Consider the following 20,162-nt stretch of genomic DNA (forward strand, 5'->3'; position numbering starts at 1 on the left):
TGTAATTTTTTGAAAAAAAAAAACAAAAAAAACACAAAAACAAACAAACAGAGATGTCGTGTCCACCTCTACATCTAACTATTAAATGGATAATTCACCCCAAAATAATTTTCTCACCCACAAGTTGTTCCAAATGTATGATTCGGTCTTCTGCTCAACACAAAACAGCTTTTAGGGGCCAAGTCGTGGCCTAATGGTTAGAGAGTCGGACTCGAAGGGTTGTGAGTTCGAGTCTCGGGCTGGCAGGAATTGTAGGTGGGGGGAGTGCATGTACAGTGCTCTCTCCACCTTCAATACCACGACTTAGGTGCCCTTGAGCAAGGCACCAAACCCCCAACTGCTCCCCGGAGCGCCACAGCATAAATGGCTGCCCACTGCTCCGGGTGTGTGTTCACAGTTTGTGTGTGTGTGTGTTCACTGCTGTGTGTGCGTTCTTTGGATGGGTTAAAAGCAGAGCATGAATTCTGAGTATGTGTCACCATACTTGGTCGTATGTCACTTCACTTCACAAAAGAAACTCATACAGGTTTAGTATGAGTGAACGATGGCAGTATTTTTATTTTTGGATGAACTAATTTTGAATTAATTAATAAATAATATGCAGTTGTTGAGGAGTCACACCACATGACATTTTATAACCTGAACTACCTTGTCTTGTCATGGAACATTCAAATTGACTGAATCTGAGAGACCTGTTGATCTTGACACACAATCCTGAGGATCTATAGGGCTCCCCTCTAAGACATCACTCCATGACTGTCATAGAAAAGTGGTATTAAAGTCATTGAATGTATTGAATTGCATTTTAATGTATTTTTTAATAATAATAATAATAAACACACCATATGGTATATATATATATATGCAGTATTTACATTTATTGTACACCAGATATTTCGATATTACGTACAATTTCTCGACCTAGACAACTACATGCAATTTTATACTGTACAAAGGCATGATTTATGCATTCACACTAGTCCATGTTCCAGATTGACCATGGGATTGTCACATTGATTAACATGATTTAAACATTTCAATGAACAAACAATGCTGCAAACTCTCTGAGTTGGTTTTTCAGGGCCACGTGACTGTAAAAATGAGAAGGCAGTGGGACATTGTTTCCTACTGTCAATTACTTGGCATCTGTGTGATTAAAACATTAGCATGGCCATTTACCCAATTAGCCTGGCTAATTAGAAAATGGTGTTATAATAAATCCGTTCACACCAATTAAGTGAGTCTCTTGTGTGTTTGTTTGTTTACGTATGCATGTTTACAACTGAATGCGATTTGTGCATTATTAAGTGATGGATTGTATGGGGGACTTCAGTGGCCACTCTTTAACAGTCCACAGTCACAAGAGTGCAAATGCAAAGAATATTTATGTTGTTCACTGATATATATAAAAGAATCTGTTGGCTAAAGTAAAGTACGGCTACAAAAATGTAGATACAAAGCCTCACCTATTAGTGTTAATAATGGCAGAAAGGCAAAAAATGCTGTTACATACAATTGAAATTTTTGGTTGTGAATACAAACATCGAATAGTTCACTTCTTCAACATTGCATGACCATACTGAGGCCTGGAAGGGAACCTCAACTCTTGACATACGTTTGGGCATGACAGATAGTGAGCAAAGATACAGTTCAACAGGTTTACAAGTATTTACAACTCGACAATCATACAAGTTACTATAACCACAAGAAATAAACTTACTATAGATTCAGCATCACATTCACTGTACAAACGATATTTATTCCCATGAAATTAGTATGTGTTACTGTTACTTTGATCAGAAGCAGAATTGGGGGAACTTATGAAGGTTTGGAGCATGTGGATCAGTAACTAGTAGTCCAATAGATAGGAAGCAGAGAAACATGGGGAAAGGCCAGTCACCTTTTTTGCCCAGAAAGAAATTAAATCATCATCTGCCCCCATTCATCCTCAGACAAAACCTGAAATTATTCCACCTGACCGTGTCTGGACTCTACTATCATTCTCAAGGTTTTCATTAGCCTTAAAAATGTCAGACGAACAGAGCCTCTATGATCCAAAATAAATCTATAAAAATCAATAAAACATAAAAAGAGAGAGGGAGCAAGTAATTGATACCACAAGCGATGTGGGAAATCTGGAGGTTCAGGTGGCGTTCTCTTCCTCATCGTCCAGGTAGTAGTTGAGGGTGATAACAGCGCTGATAAATTCCCCCAGCTCCACAAAATCGGCCGTGATGATGTTTACTCCACTTTCCCCAGGTCGCTGTGAGCGGATCCACTGCATCATGGCAGGAAGAGCCCTGAGAAAACACATACATACAGTCTGTTTCAATCTAAGGGGATTTGTTCCCAAACCGAACATCAGCGAACACAATAGCTCAGTTTCAAAATATAGTGTGCTGCCTCACTGTCTGCTGCCTACATAGGCAGCTGCCTTTTAAGGCGGTATCCTGAATGAAATCAAGCGTAGTGTTGGTTCTGGCAGGTCACGTCAGTCAAGATTGCATCAGATGACTCACATTGTTTTTTTATGTTATAACTTTGATCATTTAATGTCATAAAATGATGTCACATTTATGATTTGTATGTCATCACTATTTACCAAATAAATATTTGTTTTTTCTTATGTTGCTTAAATGGGCTTTCCTAGTCTGAGTAGGAAGTATGATTAAATTGTGTGACCAGGATACTGTCTAGGCAGGCAGCTCACTACATTTTGGAACAAATCTGATATGCAATGTTTGCTGGATCGGTCTTAAATTGTCTGCAGGTGGTGACAGACCAGAAGTGGGGTCACATCAGCAGACACAGACTCATTCCTGTGAGGGCTATGACTCAGGAGTTATCTCATGCTCTACTGCTCACTCCCAGATGATGCAAGGGCTAGAAGGCTTTATCAGCTAATAAGATGCCATGCTTGTCAGATTGCAGTGTGCTGGCAGAGGCCGTATCATTTTACTCTCTGTGCCCCACCTCTCCCCTTATCTGTAATTAATTTGACATCAGCACAGTCGATGCAAAAAATAAAGACACATTCGATCAAACCATCAAATTGGCTTTGGCCTGGATAAAATTAACGTAAACGTATGACCAAAGTGTGCATTTTCCTTAGAAAATAGAGATTTGACACTTGAGAGTCTTCCAGTAACCAGGATGACTAACGCTGGTGCCAGCTCTGCCCTTTAGCTAATGTTCCATATTCACTATCAGAAATAATGTGCTGCTTCTCACCAAATACCAGGGGAACCAGCTATGTCTGTGGATAGCATACGGTTGGTATCATAAGGTTGTGTGATTACAGTTCAGATATGGTTCCACTCTTTTTAAATACCTTGACCAAATTAGTCGGTTCTGTCAAACTAATTCTTCTGCCGTCTGTTCATTGGTACCAGCAACACAGCTACTGAATCTACACACTACTGTTCAGTAGTTTGGATTTTTTTAAAGAAATTAATACTTGCTTTCAGCAAGGACACAATTAACTGACAAAAATGACAGTAAATACATGTATAATGTTATAAATGGTTTCTATTCATCAAAGAATCCTGAAAAGAATGAGTCATGGTTTCCACAAAAATACTAAGCAGCCCTGATAATTCAGTACTGATAAGGAATAAGAAATGTTTCTTGAGCAGCAAATTGGCATAACAGAATGTTTTCTGAAGGATCGTGTGACACTTTACATATTGAACAGAACTGAATCAACACTGAACTGTCTTTAACTTAACAATTATTATTATTATTATTAGGGGTGCTCCGATCACGATCGGCCGATCATTAATGCATATCTCGTCAGTAAAGCCGGTTCTCTAATCAATGGTTAATTGCATCAGGTGCGTGATTTCACATAGAGCAGCTGTTACTACACAGAGCAATTCCTCTACAATTCCAATGGCTAGTTATTATAGCTGTGCTTAGCTGCATGCCCAGTTGCACACAATGTATCATGCCTGCCGACGGGCGAGAAGGAACAACAGAAGATCATCCTCTGACAGCAGCAGATGCCAATGTGGGAAGCAGAAAGACCCCCTCTCAGTCATTTGAATTAATGCATTGAATATGTTGTTCTGTCATGCAGAGCCATTTCGAAATCTGCTTTCTGCTAAGAGTCTCATGTTTCTAAACAAGCTTGACAAATCCTGATCAGTGAAACCCAAGATACTCTTAGCAATGGCTAATAACTGTAATGAGATTAAATTGGGACTGTAAAATTCTGCCTAGTGCTGATTTGAAGATAGCAGAGAGTGAGATCTAATGAGCCAGCAAGTTCTATGATGCCAAACATTTCACAGAATGGATTTTGTAACAGTGTACAATAGCTTACCTCTCTGTGATGGTCTCCCTCAGACCGCTGGTGACACCCTTCATGACTGTGCTTGCTTTGGGAGTGAGAACCACTTGGGACACAAAAAAGGTGCCCTTACGTCTCCGATCCTTTACTGAGGCTAGAAGGAACTGAATGAGCTTCTCAGGATCTGTGGTATTGGCCCAAGGAGAAGGCATCATCTGACCAGGCCACAGGAAAGGAACCTCCAGAGCCATGGGATTGTGATAGAAGACCAGCACCTGATACTCTTTCTCCCAGAGGTACTTCAGGCTTACCTCTTGAGCAAACACTACTGGACAGAGTCGGTCCCCGAAGATGGTGCGCAGCATCTGGACCAGCTTCTCGTGATGGAGGTTCTGTACGCCGTAGAAGTGGTTGAAGTCCAGGAACACGACCTCGCGAGCATGGGAGGCCAGGAAGGTGCTGATCTGCTCCAGGCCCTCGCGTACGGTGGCGCTGAACAGGCCGTGCGCAAAGAAGAGCTCGTTGCCAGGGTCTCTGGGTTTGGTGGATATGCGGAGGTCAAAGAAGCGGATGCCCGCCTCCAGCTGGCTGGTGAAGTTCATGGTCTGTGTCGCCAGCCACTTCCTCATCAGCTTCTTGGCCACTGTGCCAAACACAGAGACAAAGTTCTGCACGGTCTCAGGCTGCTCCGGCCCAACTGGTGAGGCTTCGTCGATGTAAAAACTAAAGGAGTCGTGGGAACCTGGATGAGAAGATTTCTGAGTTAGTGATATTTGTTAAGAGAGAACATAAAATGATGATGACATCTGAGTGAACAAATACAATTTTGTGGCTCATATAAAACATTCCAAAGGGAACTGAATAGTTATATCATTTATAATACCAAAATCACTAGTCTCTGTGGAATGACAAAGACAACATTCACTTTGCTATAGAAGAAAATAAATATAATATAATATAATATAATATTCAAACGTTGAAAGAAATCAATCAATCGATAAAAGGTAAAGTAACAGTAAAGACAGTAAAGACATTTATATTGTTACAAATGATTTTATTTCAAATAAATGCTGTTCTTCTGAACTTTCTATACATCAAAGAATCCTGAAAAAAAGTATCATGGTTTCCATAATTGTTGATAAACATTGATAAAAATGTTTGTTGAACAGCAATTTGCCATATTAAAATGAAAATTCAGCTTTGCCATCATGGGAATAAATTAGGTCACACTTTATTTTAGGGTCCAATTCTCACTATTAACTAACCATTAACTATGACTTTTGCCTGAATGAACTCCTTATTTGCTGCTTATTAATAGTTTATAAGGTAGTTGTTAAGTTTTGGGTATTAGGTAGGATTATGGATGTCATGCATTATATGTACTTTATAAGCACTAATAAACAGCCAATATGTTAATAATAGACATGCAGGGCCGTCGCCAGAACAAACCAAATGGGGGGGCATTTAATTTTCATAGGGGGGCACACTTTTTTTAATGATCTGAGACAGACCATAACATAAACCCATATTAGGCTATAACTAAAATAGACCACAATAGTCTTGTTTTGTTGAATTATTCAAATAAAATACTTCACCGTTTGATCTCAACGTCTCTGTTTATTGTCTCTTAACATTTCCAAAACCGCCAAAAATTTATTCTGAGATGGCATGCAACGCCAGCTCAGCTGCGCAAAGGAATTGCGAATAAACAATACAATACTGTATGCTTAACTAAATGAATTGCATGATTTATATATACATATACATATACTACTTACACACAAACTGCATATTGTAATTTGAATTAATAAAACTACTAACACAAAAATAACATATTGAAAGGTCTGCTGCTGGAGACTTGCCATTGGCTGTTGTATTTGAATAATTAATGAGGTAGGTCTTTGCAAGGTTTGGTTGCTGTTTTGGGATGTTTTAACAGTCATTTATGAATATAATTATATTTAAAATTATGTTCTGTGTAATAATGCGTTGAATAATGAATCGTCTGAATCATTTCTGAAGGTAATGTGTCATGCATTTCTAGTGTTACCGTTGTAGTGATTACTGTTCCTGTGAGCCAAGTTCTGCTGAAACAACGTTAATATTATGATGTTTTAAATCAATACCATTCAATATCACCGGCGGTGTCGGGAGCGTCAAAAATCGCTTGTGCCATTCTGTTCACGACACTGCAGAAAGATTCGTGAGCGCTCAGATGCTTTGACGTAGACCGAATGCTTGTTTTGTATTAGAAGTGGCCGCGAAGCAAACAGACTTGTTGGTCTTCTGCAGACTAATCTCAAGGAGGGTAACGTTATAAGTTGATCTCATTAAATGTTGTTGTGGAAGAAATATTAAGATCCTGTACTTAAAATGAACGATCTCAGACACCTTGGTCCACTTATCACTTTTAATTATTTTTTTATGTCCCTGTACGCAAACAGGGGCACATCATAGATTACTGCAAACGCGAAACAGCAATAATCAACCTGTCCTCTATTTTGCTTGGGAACTAATGTGATCGGAGCTGCGTCCTCTGGAATCCTCTCAAGCGGTTGACTTCTACGTTCCGATTAGTTGCTGCCCAACCGCGTCATAGCTCATTACCATAAGGTTGCCTTGATTTAAACTCTGCTCGACGCTCTCAAAGGCCAAGTCGCGCCGCGCCGCTCCTCGCTGCTGGTTTACATTGAAAATGAATGACTTCCGGCCACTTTGACGCTCTCGACGCCGGCGGTGTGAATGCACAATAATGCAAGTTTGGTTAATTGTTCTGTGCGTTACGTTTAGGGGGGCACAAAAAGTCCCCCCCTTGACGACGGGCCTGTAGACATGCTAATAAGCAACTACTTATTAGTATGAATTGGACCCTATACTAAAGTGTTGCCATAAATGATATTTAAAATATAGTAAAATAGAAAACCATATTTAACATAAAAAAAAAAAAAATTCAGAATATTACTGGCTGTACTTTATTTTTGATCACTGAGGCCTTGGTGCCCTTACATAAAAATGTATTTGAACGTATTCATTAAAAAAATTGTTTTGACTCCAAACTTTTGATAAATGTAATGGTAGTGTATGTTCGTGGTGTACATACATTTAATAATAAAGATTTACTCTGTTGATCTATAAAGTAATTTAATTAGAGTTCATATTTAACTATATTTTGACTAAATACTATTAAATTAAAATAGAAATAAAAACTGATGTTTAAGTTAATATTATAGAGAGCAGCTTTTCATCAACTCAGAATATTCTGGCAGTCATGTCCCTGAAAATATTCAGTTTTGGTTCATTGCTTGTAAAAATATAGAACAGCCCAGCTTTGTGATCTTGTAGACTTCACAGACATGCACAAGACTATGAACGCACATCACGTGCCAATTGAGACAGGGCCATCTTCTCTAAAAATGAACAGAACAATGATTTTATGGTAGCTTGTTCTGAAAAAGACACAAATCAAATACTGCCTGACAATCTGCAGTACTTTTGTACAGCAGGAACCTAAGAAAACATATAATGGCTGTTGTAACGGTTAAATGGAATAATGCAATAGCCAACACTTGCATCCAGACTGCAGCAGGAGGAGAAGCGTTGCCAGGGCCTACATGATAATAACACAGAGTTCACAAGCACGCTTTTAATTTAAATACAGAGCAAAGCCAGGTGCTATGTTTGATCTCCAAAAATCAAAACAACTATTTAAATAGATGCATTGCTAATGTAATTAAATGAAAGCATTAATCAGTCTATAACCGGTGCGTGTGAGAGAGACTCTCCGAATATTATTTTTGATGAATAAACAATGCATCTCTGCATCTGAAGGCAGCACTGTAGCCATCAACATTCACCATGGGAAAGGACCATTAGAGAAACAGCTGTCTGCTCGGCAAAGACATCTCAGCAATCACCACAACACCAAAACCAGTCGAAACGATGGAAGCATTAACAAGCCAAGGAGAAAGAAGGAAAGCAAGAGTGTTGAATTCAGATTAATGAGTAAATAGGTCTCATTTTCCTCCTTGAAATAGGTAATGCCTTCTGGTATGTGGAAACGGAGGGAAGTCTCCACTAAAACAATTTCTATGTACGTCTCATTGAATGAGAGACTGTGAAGGGTAAGATATGAGCATGATTGTAAATCAGTTTGTTTGGAAAGTGAAACAGACACTGAAGCTTTATTGTTTAACAGAAGAAAACCATGTAAATTCAACAAGTCCACTTTATTTGGCCTTCTAATAGCTCCTCAGCTAAATACAAAGGAGTATCTCCTTGTTATGAGATCCTTGCTTTGAGATGCACTGAGCTGATATTAGGAAGATTTGAGGAAAATTATTTCTGGGAAAATGGACCTATTAACAAAAGCGACCGACTGGGCTCATGTTTCACCTCTTGAGGAGGCACATTAGAGTGGATTAAACACTCATTTTTGTTTTTGAAACATACAATCCAGAGATTTATCTAGAGACAATAAATGTTGTTGTTCAAAGAAGTCACAGACCTGTCTAGAGTAAAATAAATAAAAAGCTAATTATATTACCACACAAACAGACAATATAAAGATTTAAATAATTGTAAAATAAACTTTTATTAATATTAAAAAAATAATATTAATTTTTATTATTATTATTAATAATAATAAATATTATTATTATTACTATTATTATCATTATTATTAACATACATCAGATAGAAAGAGAGGCACAAAACAGCTGTTCATAGCATCACTGAACAGAACCTCGATGAGAAAGTGCTGCAGTGTTTACTAGGGCTGTCAACTTTAGTCGTTTAGTCGACTAATCGGTCGATGACGTCTTGGTCGACTGACATTTATTCTGGTCGACCTGTTGCATAATTTTTTTTTTTTTTTTTTTTTTCACCAATGATGAAATTTTCATTGATTTACTCCTTGATATTTATTCCTTTATTAGCAGTTATATATTACTGCATTCTAAATATAATTAGCCTATGCTTGATCCCAAACTTTAAATGCTTTAATTTAGAAATAACAGCGCCAGAGTTTAGCGCACCACGTGAACACTCGGGAAGGCACCTGTGGCTGGCTGCCCTGCTGCTTCGCGCTCAGTAAGGAATATAGGTAGTTTTTATGTATTCATTCAGTTAGAAAGCTACTTGTTTTGGCTTTAGTCGACAAAATGTCCAAGGAATCTAAATCTTTTGTCTGGCTGCATTTAAAAAAAAAAAAAAAACGACAAGACCAATCCTCCGAGGCTGTAGGTCTCGCATCTGATTTGTGACCTTCCCTTAGAATGGAGGCATACATGACAGTTACGGCCCATTTTATCAATGCGGACTGTAAAATGAATAGCGTTGTGTTAGAAACAAAGCAGAAGGATGAAGCGCATACGGGAGAAAATGACTCCCTCAAGTCAACGCTTTCAACATGCTCTCAGTGGAATTACTGAAGGGATCCGGTCAGTGGCCAGACGTGAGCTCTTCACTTTGCAGTTAAAAAAAAAAATCACTTAACTTTCAAAGAATTGTATTATTATTATTATAGTTTTATTTATTATTGATGTTTTTTTCGTTGTTGTTTAATAAATACTCTATGACAATTGTTTAATAAATGTTCAATCAAATTGCAAAACATTGTGTCTTTTTTTTTTTTTTTTAGTCGACTGATCGTTGCGCAGGACAGGACTTTGGTCGACTAAGCATTTCTTTGGTTGACTACAGCCCTAGTGTTTACATCATAAGTCTTTATCTTCTGATTTAATGTGTTTTTGTTCATATACTGTACATACGCTGAATGAAAGCTAGCATACATTATTTTCCAATATTATCTTCCAAAATCTCCCTGGGTTACCTGTCTAACATCACATAATGCAGCCCAGAAACATGCTGGTCATACTAAAAAGCAAACCACCCAGCCGGCATTTCAACGTTGATTCAACGTTGAAACAACGTCAGGTACCATGGTTGAATCAACGTTGAAAAACCTTTCGATTTTGCAAATTGGATCAACGTTGAAATCACGACGTTGATTCACCGTTGAAATCGTGACGTTGATGTACGGTTGAAATCACAACGATGATTCACTGTTGAAATCCCGACGTTGAATCAACGTTGAAAAACCTTTCGATTTTGCAAATTGGATCAACGTTGAAATCACGACGTGGATTCACCGTTGAAATCGCGACGCTGTTTCACCGTCTTACCTGCATTATGGGTGAATTAGGGTCGTGCTGCAGCCCTGGGATGAAAGCTGAATGAGGTGTTGATTTTGAAAAGTTAATCAGCGTTGATAACACGACGTTGTTTCCCCGTCGTACCTTGCACCGTGTGTAAATACACCTAGATCCTAGTTGGCATTTAGATCAACAATGTACATGCAAGGCTAAAAATCTAATGACTGGCAGCAATGGCTTTACAAACAACTTCAATAAACTACCACATGCTCAAAATTGTCAAACAGCAGTTAAATTTTGGAAACAGATTAAAATAATCCCACACTTTATTATGCAGAGTATGCATGGAGGTAATGCTAAAAACAGGTAGTAGAACAATCCAAATACAATAATATTTAAAGGTTTTTGTGAAATAATTTGGCACATAAATGCATATTTTTTGCAGCACTTACAAGACAAACCCTTGTACCTTTATGACTGAAACCAGTGGATCCTTTATTTTGGTGGAAACCTACAGTTTCTGTCAAAAACATGTTTTAGTAATGTGTCTCATTACAAGAGTTGTGCACATTTGTGCGGTGAAAATGTGTTGCACAGTACGAGCAGGGAACCTTCCACCAGTTGATTTCTAATGGGAACCCCCCCGGACTGTGTCTTCTTTACCGTGGGGAATGCAGAATGAGATTTCTACCGCAGGGCACTCTAAAATGTTAGAACCAGCAGCCTTAGTGTATACAGTGTGGTTGTGCTTCGGGTGATCCTTGAAAGTGTCCCAGCGCTAGGTCCTTTCTGACGCCGTCCCCTCCACTCTCTCCCACTTGTGCACTTTCTGTACCGTCCTGTATAAAAATTTACATTTAATCATTTAACAGACGATTTTATCCAAAGCGACTTACAAATAAGAACAACAGAAGCAGTCAGGTGTACAAGCGAACAACAACAGTATACAAGTGCCATGACAAGTCTCAGTTAGTCTAGTACAGAACGCATAGCCAGGTTTTTTTTTTTATATATATATATATATATATATATATATATATATATATATATATATAAAAAAGACAAGAAAAGAAGGAAAAGTGCTAGCATTAGTTGGTTAAGTTCTGGTGAAAAAGATGAGTCTTAAGATGTTTCTTGAAAATGAGTAAAGACTCAGCAGTTCGGATTGAGATTGGGAGGTGATTCCACCAGCTGGACACAGTCCAGGAAAAGGTCCGTGAGAGTGATTATGAACCTCTTTGGGATGGCACCACAAGGCGTCGTTCACTTGCAGAGCGCAAACTTCTGGAGGGCACATAAGATTTAACCAGTGAGTTTAGGTATGTTCACAATGTTTGACAATAACTTTGATATTGTGAAATATATTTAACTGAAAACTGAATGCAAAATAAATCACACAATATTTTCACTTTACAGTTCAGTAACAGTGAGGTTGGAAACAAAGTGGACAACACTATTCATTAAACACTTATTTAATGTATTCAGATGAAAATGTACAATATTAACAAATTATTCACAAGCAGTGTTTTCAGAGCCCCCAGTTACACTGTTTTAATCAAAACACTAGCAATACAGTGTAGTAAAACAAGTCAAATCAAATTCAGTACATTTTTATTAAACTAAGTACAATCAAAACCTATCACAAAAGGTCAAAGCATATCTAGCAGAAGTGACAGTGCAATGTAGCAGAAGAACAATTTCTTACCAATGTTTCAAGAACAAGCTGGATCCTCGATGACTCTACAAGGGGAAAGAAGAAATGGTTTACTGAAAAGTTCTTAAAAAGCAGGATTTCATATTATACCATTTCTTTAAACCACTGGTTCTCAAACTTTTTATACCAAGTACCACTTCAGAAAATATTTGTTATTAAATATTTAGTTGCACCATAATGACCAACATTACATTTCAGCAGCGTAGTAGACCAAACTATTCAGCTACAGCTCTACAGTTAAAAAAATGAGGCAGTTTTATTCTAATAAGAATATTAATTGTTGTCAGACACTTTACCATGGTAAATACAGTTTGAACATTAACACTACAACTGTGCTTACATACACAGGTAAATGAAAAAAAAAAGTTTAAATTAAAATGTAATTTTAAATGTAATTATGTAACAAAAGTTACAAAACTGTACTGTACTTTAACTGTAACATACTTAAATGTGCAAAAAAAAAAAAAAAACTTACTCAATGATTAAGTTAAAATATATTAACATTAATTAGTTTAATTAAGTGATTCACCTGCATAACAACTAGAGGGGGCCTGACACTTTGAGAACCATGGCTTTAAACAATCCTTTTTTTTTTTTTTTCATTTTCATTAATTCATTAAAATTATATTATTTAAATACCGACATTTGCACTTATATGTTGCAGAAAACACTTTGAAACTAATATAAGAATACAAACATATATAACACACCTAATGCATGGGATTCATATCAGGAAAATATGGGAAAATCTCTAAAAGACAGACATTAACACATAACTCACCAGCAACACATTAGGTGAGCATCTAACTTGATCAGCTGTGATAAAGCAATGCAAAAATAGACACACGGGTATTTATTTATCTGCAGGTTACATGTCCTTTAAACTACCCATTTGTAAACTCTGGTAATACTTTACTATTTTCAAAAGATAATAAAGATAAAGTTAGCGATTTTCTTACCTCATTTTGACAGGATGTTTTCAGGACCTCGCAGAACACCTGACCCTTCTTGTGTTCACAGTTTTTGTTCTCCATTGACATGTCACGACTCAAATTCGCTCGAAATAAATAAAAAATATACAGGCAAATATGAAATAATTCGGGACCGACCGAGCAGTCAGTTATAACGAGCAGCAGCTCACAGTTAGCCGCCTCACTCACAGAAAGACGACAATAACGGTCATATTTTTAAATGTAGAAAAGCGCGAACCGATTCGTTGTCCAGTTTCCTGAATGACAGCCAGATTAACCAATCATGATAGAAGTAATAAAATAAAACTACCAATGGGAGTTGTTTCAGTGTGATAAAGCAGCGAAATGTATAGTTTTATTGTTGTTAATGATGATAATATTTAACATTTTAGAATAGGTATCATGACTAAAATATTTTTAAATGCTATTAAAATAATAATTAATTTAAATAATTTAATATAAATAATTTAAAAGCTTGTTAACCTTTTTCTACCATTTAGCATTAAACATTTTTAACGTTGTTTCATTAAAACAACTGACCTTATTTTAACCATATTTCAACGTTGAAAGTTTGTCATGTGCTTGATGTTTTTCAACCATTCAGCTTTAAACGTTGAATCAACGTTGTTTCAACGTTGAAACCACAACTGACCTTATTTCAACCATATTTCAACATTGAAAGTTGGTCATGTGCTGGATGTTTTTCAACCATTCAGCTTTAAACGTTGAATCAACGTTGTTTCAACGTTGAAACCACAACTGACCTTATTTCAACCATATTTCAACGTTGAAGGTCGGTCATGTGCCGGCTGGGCAGCAACAGCAAAGCATACAGCAGATTCGATGCTGTGTGATGATGAAACTACTCATCACACAAGATCGACACGTCACGGTCAACCACAGGGGACGGCATTTCAGTTCAGCAAGAAAAAAGTCATCATTACAGGAAAAAAAGTGACTCTTTTCCCCAATGTGACTGTGCAAATTCACGTATGATCACTTAATCTTTTCCATTTATCTTGTTTATTGAGACATGGCAGGCTAAAAATCTTCTCTTCTGGGTCTAAAGTGCAGGATTAATGGATGAACATTTAGATGTATAGACAGATTTAAAAATGAATCAGACAAGACGAATGGTGCCTTCAAGGTTTGAATCCATTATGATTTGTCATGCCCCTATGCAACTTTAAGTAATTGAAATCATTTTGTATGTGGCTGTACGTGATCAGTCAGAAAATAAATAAAATATTTTTTACACTTCACCACAGGAAACATTTAGGGATTTGACATCAAAGCAATGCAATGCTCTACTATGAAGAAAAATTAGTGATAGAAGAAGAGAAAAATTGGTAATTAAAATAATTTTCAGAGAACAACAAAGATGTGCCTTGAGTTTTGATGATTTATTCATTTATTTTTTTGCTTTCCAACAGAGCATGTAAAATCAATCCAAGTGTTTAGTCAATAACTGGCCGTGGATGCCGTTCATGGACAGAAAAAAAGACTAGTCATAGCAGATGAGTTTCTAATGGCACTCTCCTGCTACCTCAAGGTCAAATGGCTAGACTGGAGACCAAGAGCATTTCTAACCTACCAATGCAGTAAGACTCTGTGAAGCTCATCAACAAAAAGCTCTGGTTAGTGGCGTGATTCACATTAGTGAATAGGTGGGATTACATACGCTACCATGCATGAAAAATAGGGCAAGATAACTCCAGTTGTGCCCTGCAAACATCTTTACTATTCATACAACATAAAAACATGTTCAAAGCTTTATTTTTAAGACTTTTTTAAACATTTATTTTATTTTTTAAATTGAAAAGTTAACTGATAAAGACAGACCTACTGTGAACTATGCTGTTGTTAATTGACATTTTGAAAAGACCTGCCCCCCTTCATTACAGTTCCTATGTCTGACAAGCCACAGCACTCTCATGCCACACATCATGTTCTCACGCAGTGAAAAATACATCATGGAATAAAGAGGAGACTGACAACGCGCCAACAGACACGACAGAGCAGGTTATTTTTGGTACAGTATGAAACTGTCTCAGCTTTCACATTCTGTCATTTTTTGAAAGAAATTCAAACAATAAATACAATTTTGTGACTCTTTAATGTGTCATGACAGATCGCTGTAGCTCCTCATTACAAGCAGCACGTGAACCGATTATCTCTTGGCCTTTAGATATAGCACAAAATTACTGGATATCAGAAAATATTTTGTATCAATAACAGAAAGACAAAAATTTTGAAAAAATGGACAAAATTTGACATTAAGAGTGGTCAGATAGCCTGTTAATCAAGCTTCTGGCAAATGGTCAATTGATGGTATATGCTTTTGTCTATACCATCATAAATTAATACTTTTATTCAGTACGGATACATTAAATAGATAAAATGTTAAGAGTAAATGTATTTACAAGGTTGCAAAAGATTGATTTTTTAAATTAAAAGCTGCTCTTGTGAACAATTTTTTTCAAGAATCCTGAAAAATGTAACATTTTAAGCAGCACAATTGTTTTCATCATTGATAATAAGAAATGTTTCTTGAGCTGCAAATCAGCATATTTGAAGGATCATGTGACACTGAAGACTGGTGTAATAATGCTGAGGATTCAGCTTCACCGTCACAGGAACAAATTACATTTAATTAATTTGTGACGTGACACACAGCCAAGTATGGTGACCCATACTCAGAATTCGTGCTCTGCATTTAACCCATCCAAAGTGCACACACGCACACACACACACACACACACCAGTGAACACACACCATGAACACACACCCAGAGCAGTGTAATGTTGCTTTTAATCTGCAAAATATTCCATGTTTAATACATTTGCAGAAAAATTCCATGTCTGTCTCTGAACTGCAACACCCTGCGTACCTTCAAGGCACAGGTAGCTGATAAAGCAGTGGCGTCCTGCTTATTCTATGGGCCTGTCACTTCAGCATAGCCGCCTTCAGCAATGACACAATTCCTCTGCCCCTGTCCTGCTGCCTGTGCTGGTGACAATGCCAACTGTAACAGGGTGACGACCTCATCAAGCCAGCCATCCAGCAGAGCACAGTAGTGTAAGAGCCACACAAAAGCCTGCCTCTCCAAAAAAAGAAAAGAAAAAAAAACTTTCTCTAAGATGCCTATTGCTTGCCAATAGGAGAATGATTCACGTTTTTGCAAGTGTGTATGAGGAGGACGACAACCCAACCTCCAAAATACTGCCAACACTGATGTTGCAAGTGAACAATGCTGAGTTACAACAGGAGGGTCAGTCAAATCTTTAATCTCAGAAAGAGGTTTGAGAGGCTACAATGATTTCTTGAGCCTCTTAATTTGGAATGACTATAAAAAGAGTTTCGATAGAGGAAATCAAATTCACACTAGAATCTCTTAGCGCAAGCACTGACCTTCACACCACAGGAGGTGACAGAGTCAGTTTTTGAGTGGCAGTGCTTAAAAATATCAGGCTCTATAATGCAGCCACACACTGACTTTGATGATGTTTAAAGCAGATGGATTTCTGAAAATGACTCTATATGAAGAAATTGTTATTAGAAATGAGAAAGATTTACTAATATGATGTATTTCCAAGCAAATGTAGAGTGATATTTGATTTTACCCTGAAATTGATTGGATTGTGAAGAGCAAATATGGTAGGAGGAACACTATAGGATGCATTAGTCGGGTTCTGGAAGTAAAAATTCTTCTTACTTGCTTCTTGGGTATTTGTTAAAGCTAAGTGCAGTATTTCTGTATCTTTGTCTTTCATCTAATTTTACACCCTTTATTTTTTTAGCTTAAAATCCAAAATTGTATCATTGTGATTTACTTTGGGGCTTGTAGGTTTGGATTATGGCTTTAACGGATACTTTTTTAAAATTTCCATTGGAATAATATGCACTAGAATAACACCAGCATAAAAGAAAACCAAGAGCATGCATTAAGAAAGTAAATAGGTCGATTCTGGATAATGGTGTCTTTAATATAGACTCGTAAAGTAAAACAAAGTGCATTATGCAAGTTTAAAAAAAAATATTTTTCTGGAGAATCATGCAAACCTCCAGCAGCCTATGACAGTGCCTCAGGCTGAAATAAAGCACTAGGACAATACGCATGAGACAAAGGCGAATGATCAATGATTAGGTTTTAGGAATTGACCTTAAAATGACCATCGCTTTCTCTAATTATATCCGTATACAGCTAAACTTACTCTATTCCAGTGACTTAAGCAAAATCTAACATGAATAACATGGGGTCTCAATGGAGCAATGAATGGACATAAAAAGCTTTCAATGTTGCAGATGATAAATGCATTTCTACAATGGATGGATGGATACAAGGATAGATGGATAGACAGACAGACAGATCCTTTCTCATACAGTGTCAGTTGTATACAAACCCCTGGGCAGGGTGCTTATACTTTAATGGATCTTTTTTCCTTGTCTAATCTTAACCGCGCATAAGTGTAAGTGCAAGTCCTCAAAAGCTCACAGTTTTGCTGTGTGGGAGTGATATGTTGCCAGAATTCTTACCGAAGACTTAATTTGTTTAGTGTTTACACTACAACTTTCCATCATCCACCTACAGCCTCATCGACAATACTGTTTTACAAAAGTTTTACAAAATAGTGATGATGGCAGTGGGTCAAGTTGTCCTTAAGTAGAATACTGCTGCTATGCTATTGCTGGAATGATGAATCCAGCACAGACTAGCATCAGTGGCATGAGATGATCTTCTCATCTTTAGCCGTTAATGCAAATGATGCAGTTTAGTTTGCATTTATACAGTATGTTGAAGTCAGAGCACTTACTGTATAGTACGGTAAAGAAATCTGAATCTATAACTGATGATTAACAAGATGATTTGGAGATGGCAGGCCAGTTAATTGGTCTCTGTGGCACAGGGTCAAAATCAGTGACATAGACGTTAATCAAGGGTTTTAATCAGAGCTATCCGGGCTGATTGCTACAGCCTTTGGTGCATTTCAACTACAGATAGTCCACTTAAACCATAAAAAGTCATTTAAAAGAACAAGACGAAATCTGTGCATTTCACATTTAAAATAATAATAATGCAATCCTGGGTCATGTCCTGTTTGTTCATACTTTGCCCTGGGTTAGGATTCATCTGTATTTATTTGGCACCCTGCTCTCTTAGAAATGCTATACTACCCCCTAAAATGTAAACTATTCCTTTAAACAGATTTCTACAAGGAATGAGAGCTCAGTCACTGATTGGATTTGTCTGAACAGAAAATACTGACACACACTCTCAACAAGTGATGAATCATTATTGGTTGTACACCATGAACATGGGCAACGCCTGTATGCAAATACATGCCTACATGCCTTCCAATGTATTTTTTACTGCTCTGCACTTCAGGACGGTGTCAAAGAAGTTCCTACAATTGCCCTCTGTCACATCTTCTAAGTCACAACTGGAGCATATTATGGGGAGTACTGCCTGTGAGAAAGGTGTTTTTGGACATGGAGAGAATTGGCATTGAATAAGGTGTTTTACTTTCTTAAAAATAAAGGTTCCTCAAGTGGGTTTTCATAGCAAAGCCATAGAAGAACCATACTGGGTTTGTCAAACATTTCAATAGTTCTTGAGAGTTCTTGTAAAGAACTACACTTTCCAGTGGAAAGGTTCCATATATGTTAAAGGTTCTTCATAGAACCACGGATGTAAATAAAGAACCTATATGTTAAATAGTGGAGGTATCATGGAAATTATTACTTGTGAATAAGGCGTTTAGGGTTTTTAAGAGTATTGCCTGTGACTGAGATGTTGCGTTTTTTTTTTTTTTTTTTTACTGCATGTAACTACAATGTGGGTCCATGTATAATCTCATTGTTATTTAGTAATATTGTATCTGGTCAAGGCTGTGGCACACGTGTAATTTGTGTAGATTAATACAACGCCGAGACAGATTTCGAGCTCCGAGCAACAAGTGTCCTATTTAATTTCTGTCACACGTATTAACATCATTATGAACTCGCTAGATTGGAGCAATATTAATGTCGACAACCTATTAGTCACACAATAGCTTATGTCATAAGCAGAACCCATTTTATCTACGTTTGGGTGAGCTCAGTGCGATGTGCGTTTTGAACAAGAGTTGATTAAAAATAATGATTAAAAAAGTCAGTTAAGTCATTTAAAAACCTGACCCCAAGCAACATATTTTATTTATATATAATCTGCAGCAATTTCTCAGTGTTCAGTTAGTATTCCACCCATACGCGCATTAAAATGCGAAATAAGTCTTACCCGGGATGGCGAGGTTGGTAAGAGGAATACTGTGCAAGGTGTCCGGTAAACTTGACATCCAGTCCGCATAGCGGAGTTCGCTCTTCCCCTGAGACGATGCCATGCTGTCGGTTCTCTGTTCGGTGTCCGTGCTTTGCTCTGAGTGCTCTAGTATTCAGCGCCCGCTCGCGCTCTCGTGAGTTCACAGCGCGAGCATCACCACACCCCCGAGACGGCGCGCGCCGCTCCTACATCACAATTTCACCATCCTTCTGGATTTAAAAAGCGTCTTGCAAACATATAAACTCGTTGCATGTAAGATGTCTGAATTATTCCTTCCCACGTGTTTGCTGTGCGTGGGCGCAATAAGATATAGGCTTAAGCGCTCGCAACGCGCGCGAATTTAATTAATTCATTTGATTTTATTGAACAATTTCTGTTTGTGTAGAGCAACCGGGCGGTGGATCCGTGCATCATACACATTCACCGTTTCACGTTAGGTATGAACACAGCCGCTGTAGCCTATATGTTTGTAAGTCTGACTTGGTATTAAGAACAAACGGCTGTGGAACAACTGCAAACAGATGCATCAAAAATGACAAATCAACAGGCTTAAGTTACAGAGCTTCAAAAACATTCTCAAAGGATCTGATAAAACTATACAAACATGCAGTCAAAAGGAGATCTTAGTCAGATGAACAGTCTCTGTCACCATTCACTTAATATGCAGTGAAATAGTGACTGCAAGTCTCTTAACATTCTGCATATCTTCTGTGT

General features: G+C 37.5%; 1 protein-coding gene across 1 annotated transcript; it reads right to left on the minus strand.

The window, feature by feature from the left end:
* Positions 1-1,775: 1,775 nt before the first annotated feature.
* On the minus strand, positions 1,776-19,718 carry plcxd3 (phosphatidylinositol-specific phospholipase C, X domain containing 3). Its single transcript, XM_026261738.1, has 3 exons — positions 19,407-19,718; positions 4,325-5,033; positions 1,776-2,300 (listed from the first exon to the last, which is right to left on the minus strand). Exons 1-3 carry the CDS (start codon positions 19,507-19,509, stop codon positions 2,144-2,146), a joined length of 969 nt encoding a protein of 322 aa, XP_026117523.1. The 5' UTR covers positions 19,510-19,718; the 3' UTR covers positions 1,776-2,143.
* Positions 19,719-20,162: the final 444 nt, after the last annotated feature.

Source organism: Carassius auratus, unplaced genomic scaffold (assembly GCF_003368295.1).
Source record: "Carassius auratus strain Wakin unplaced genomic scaffold, ASM336829v1 scaf_tig00215912, whole genome shotgun sequence".
Lineage (NCBI taxonomy): Eukaryota > Metazoa > Chordata > Actinopteri > Cypriniformes > Cyprinidae > Carassius > Carassius auratus.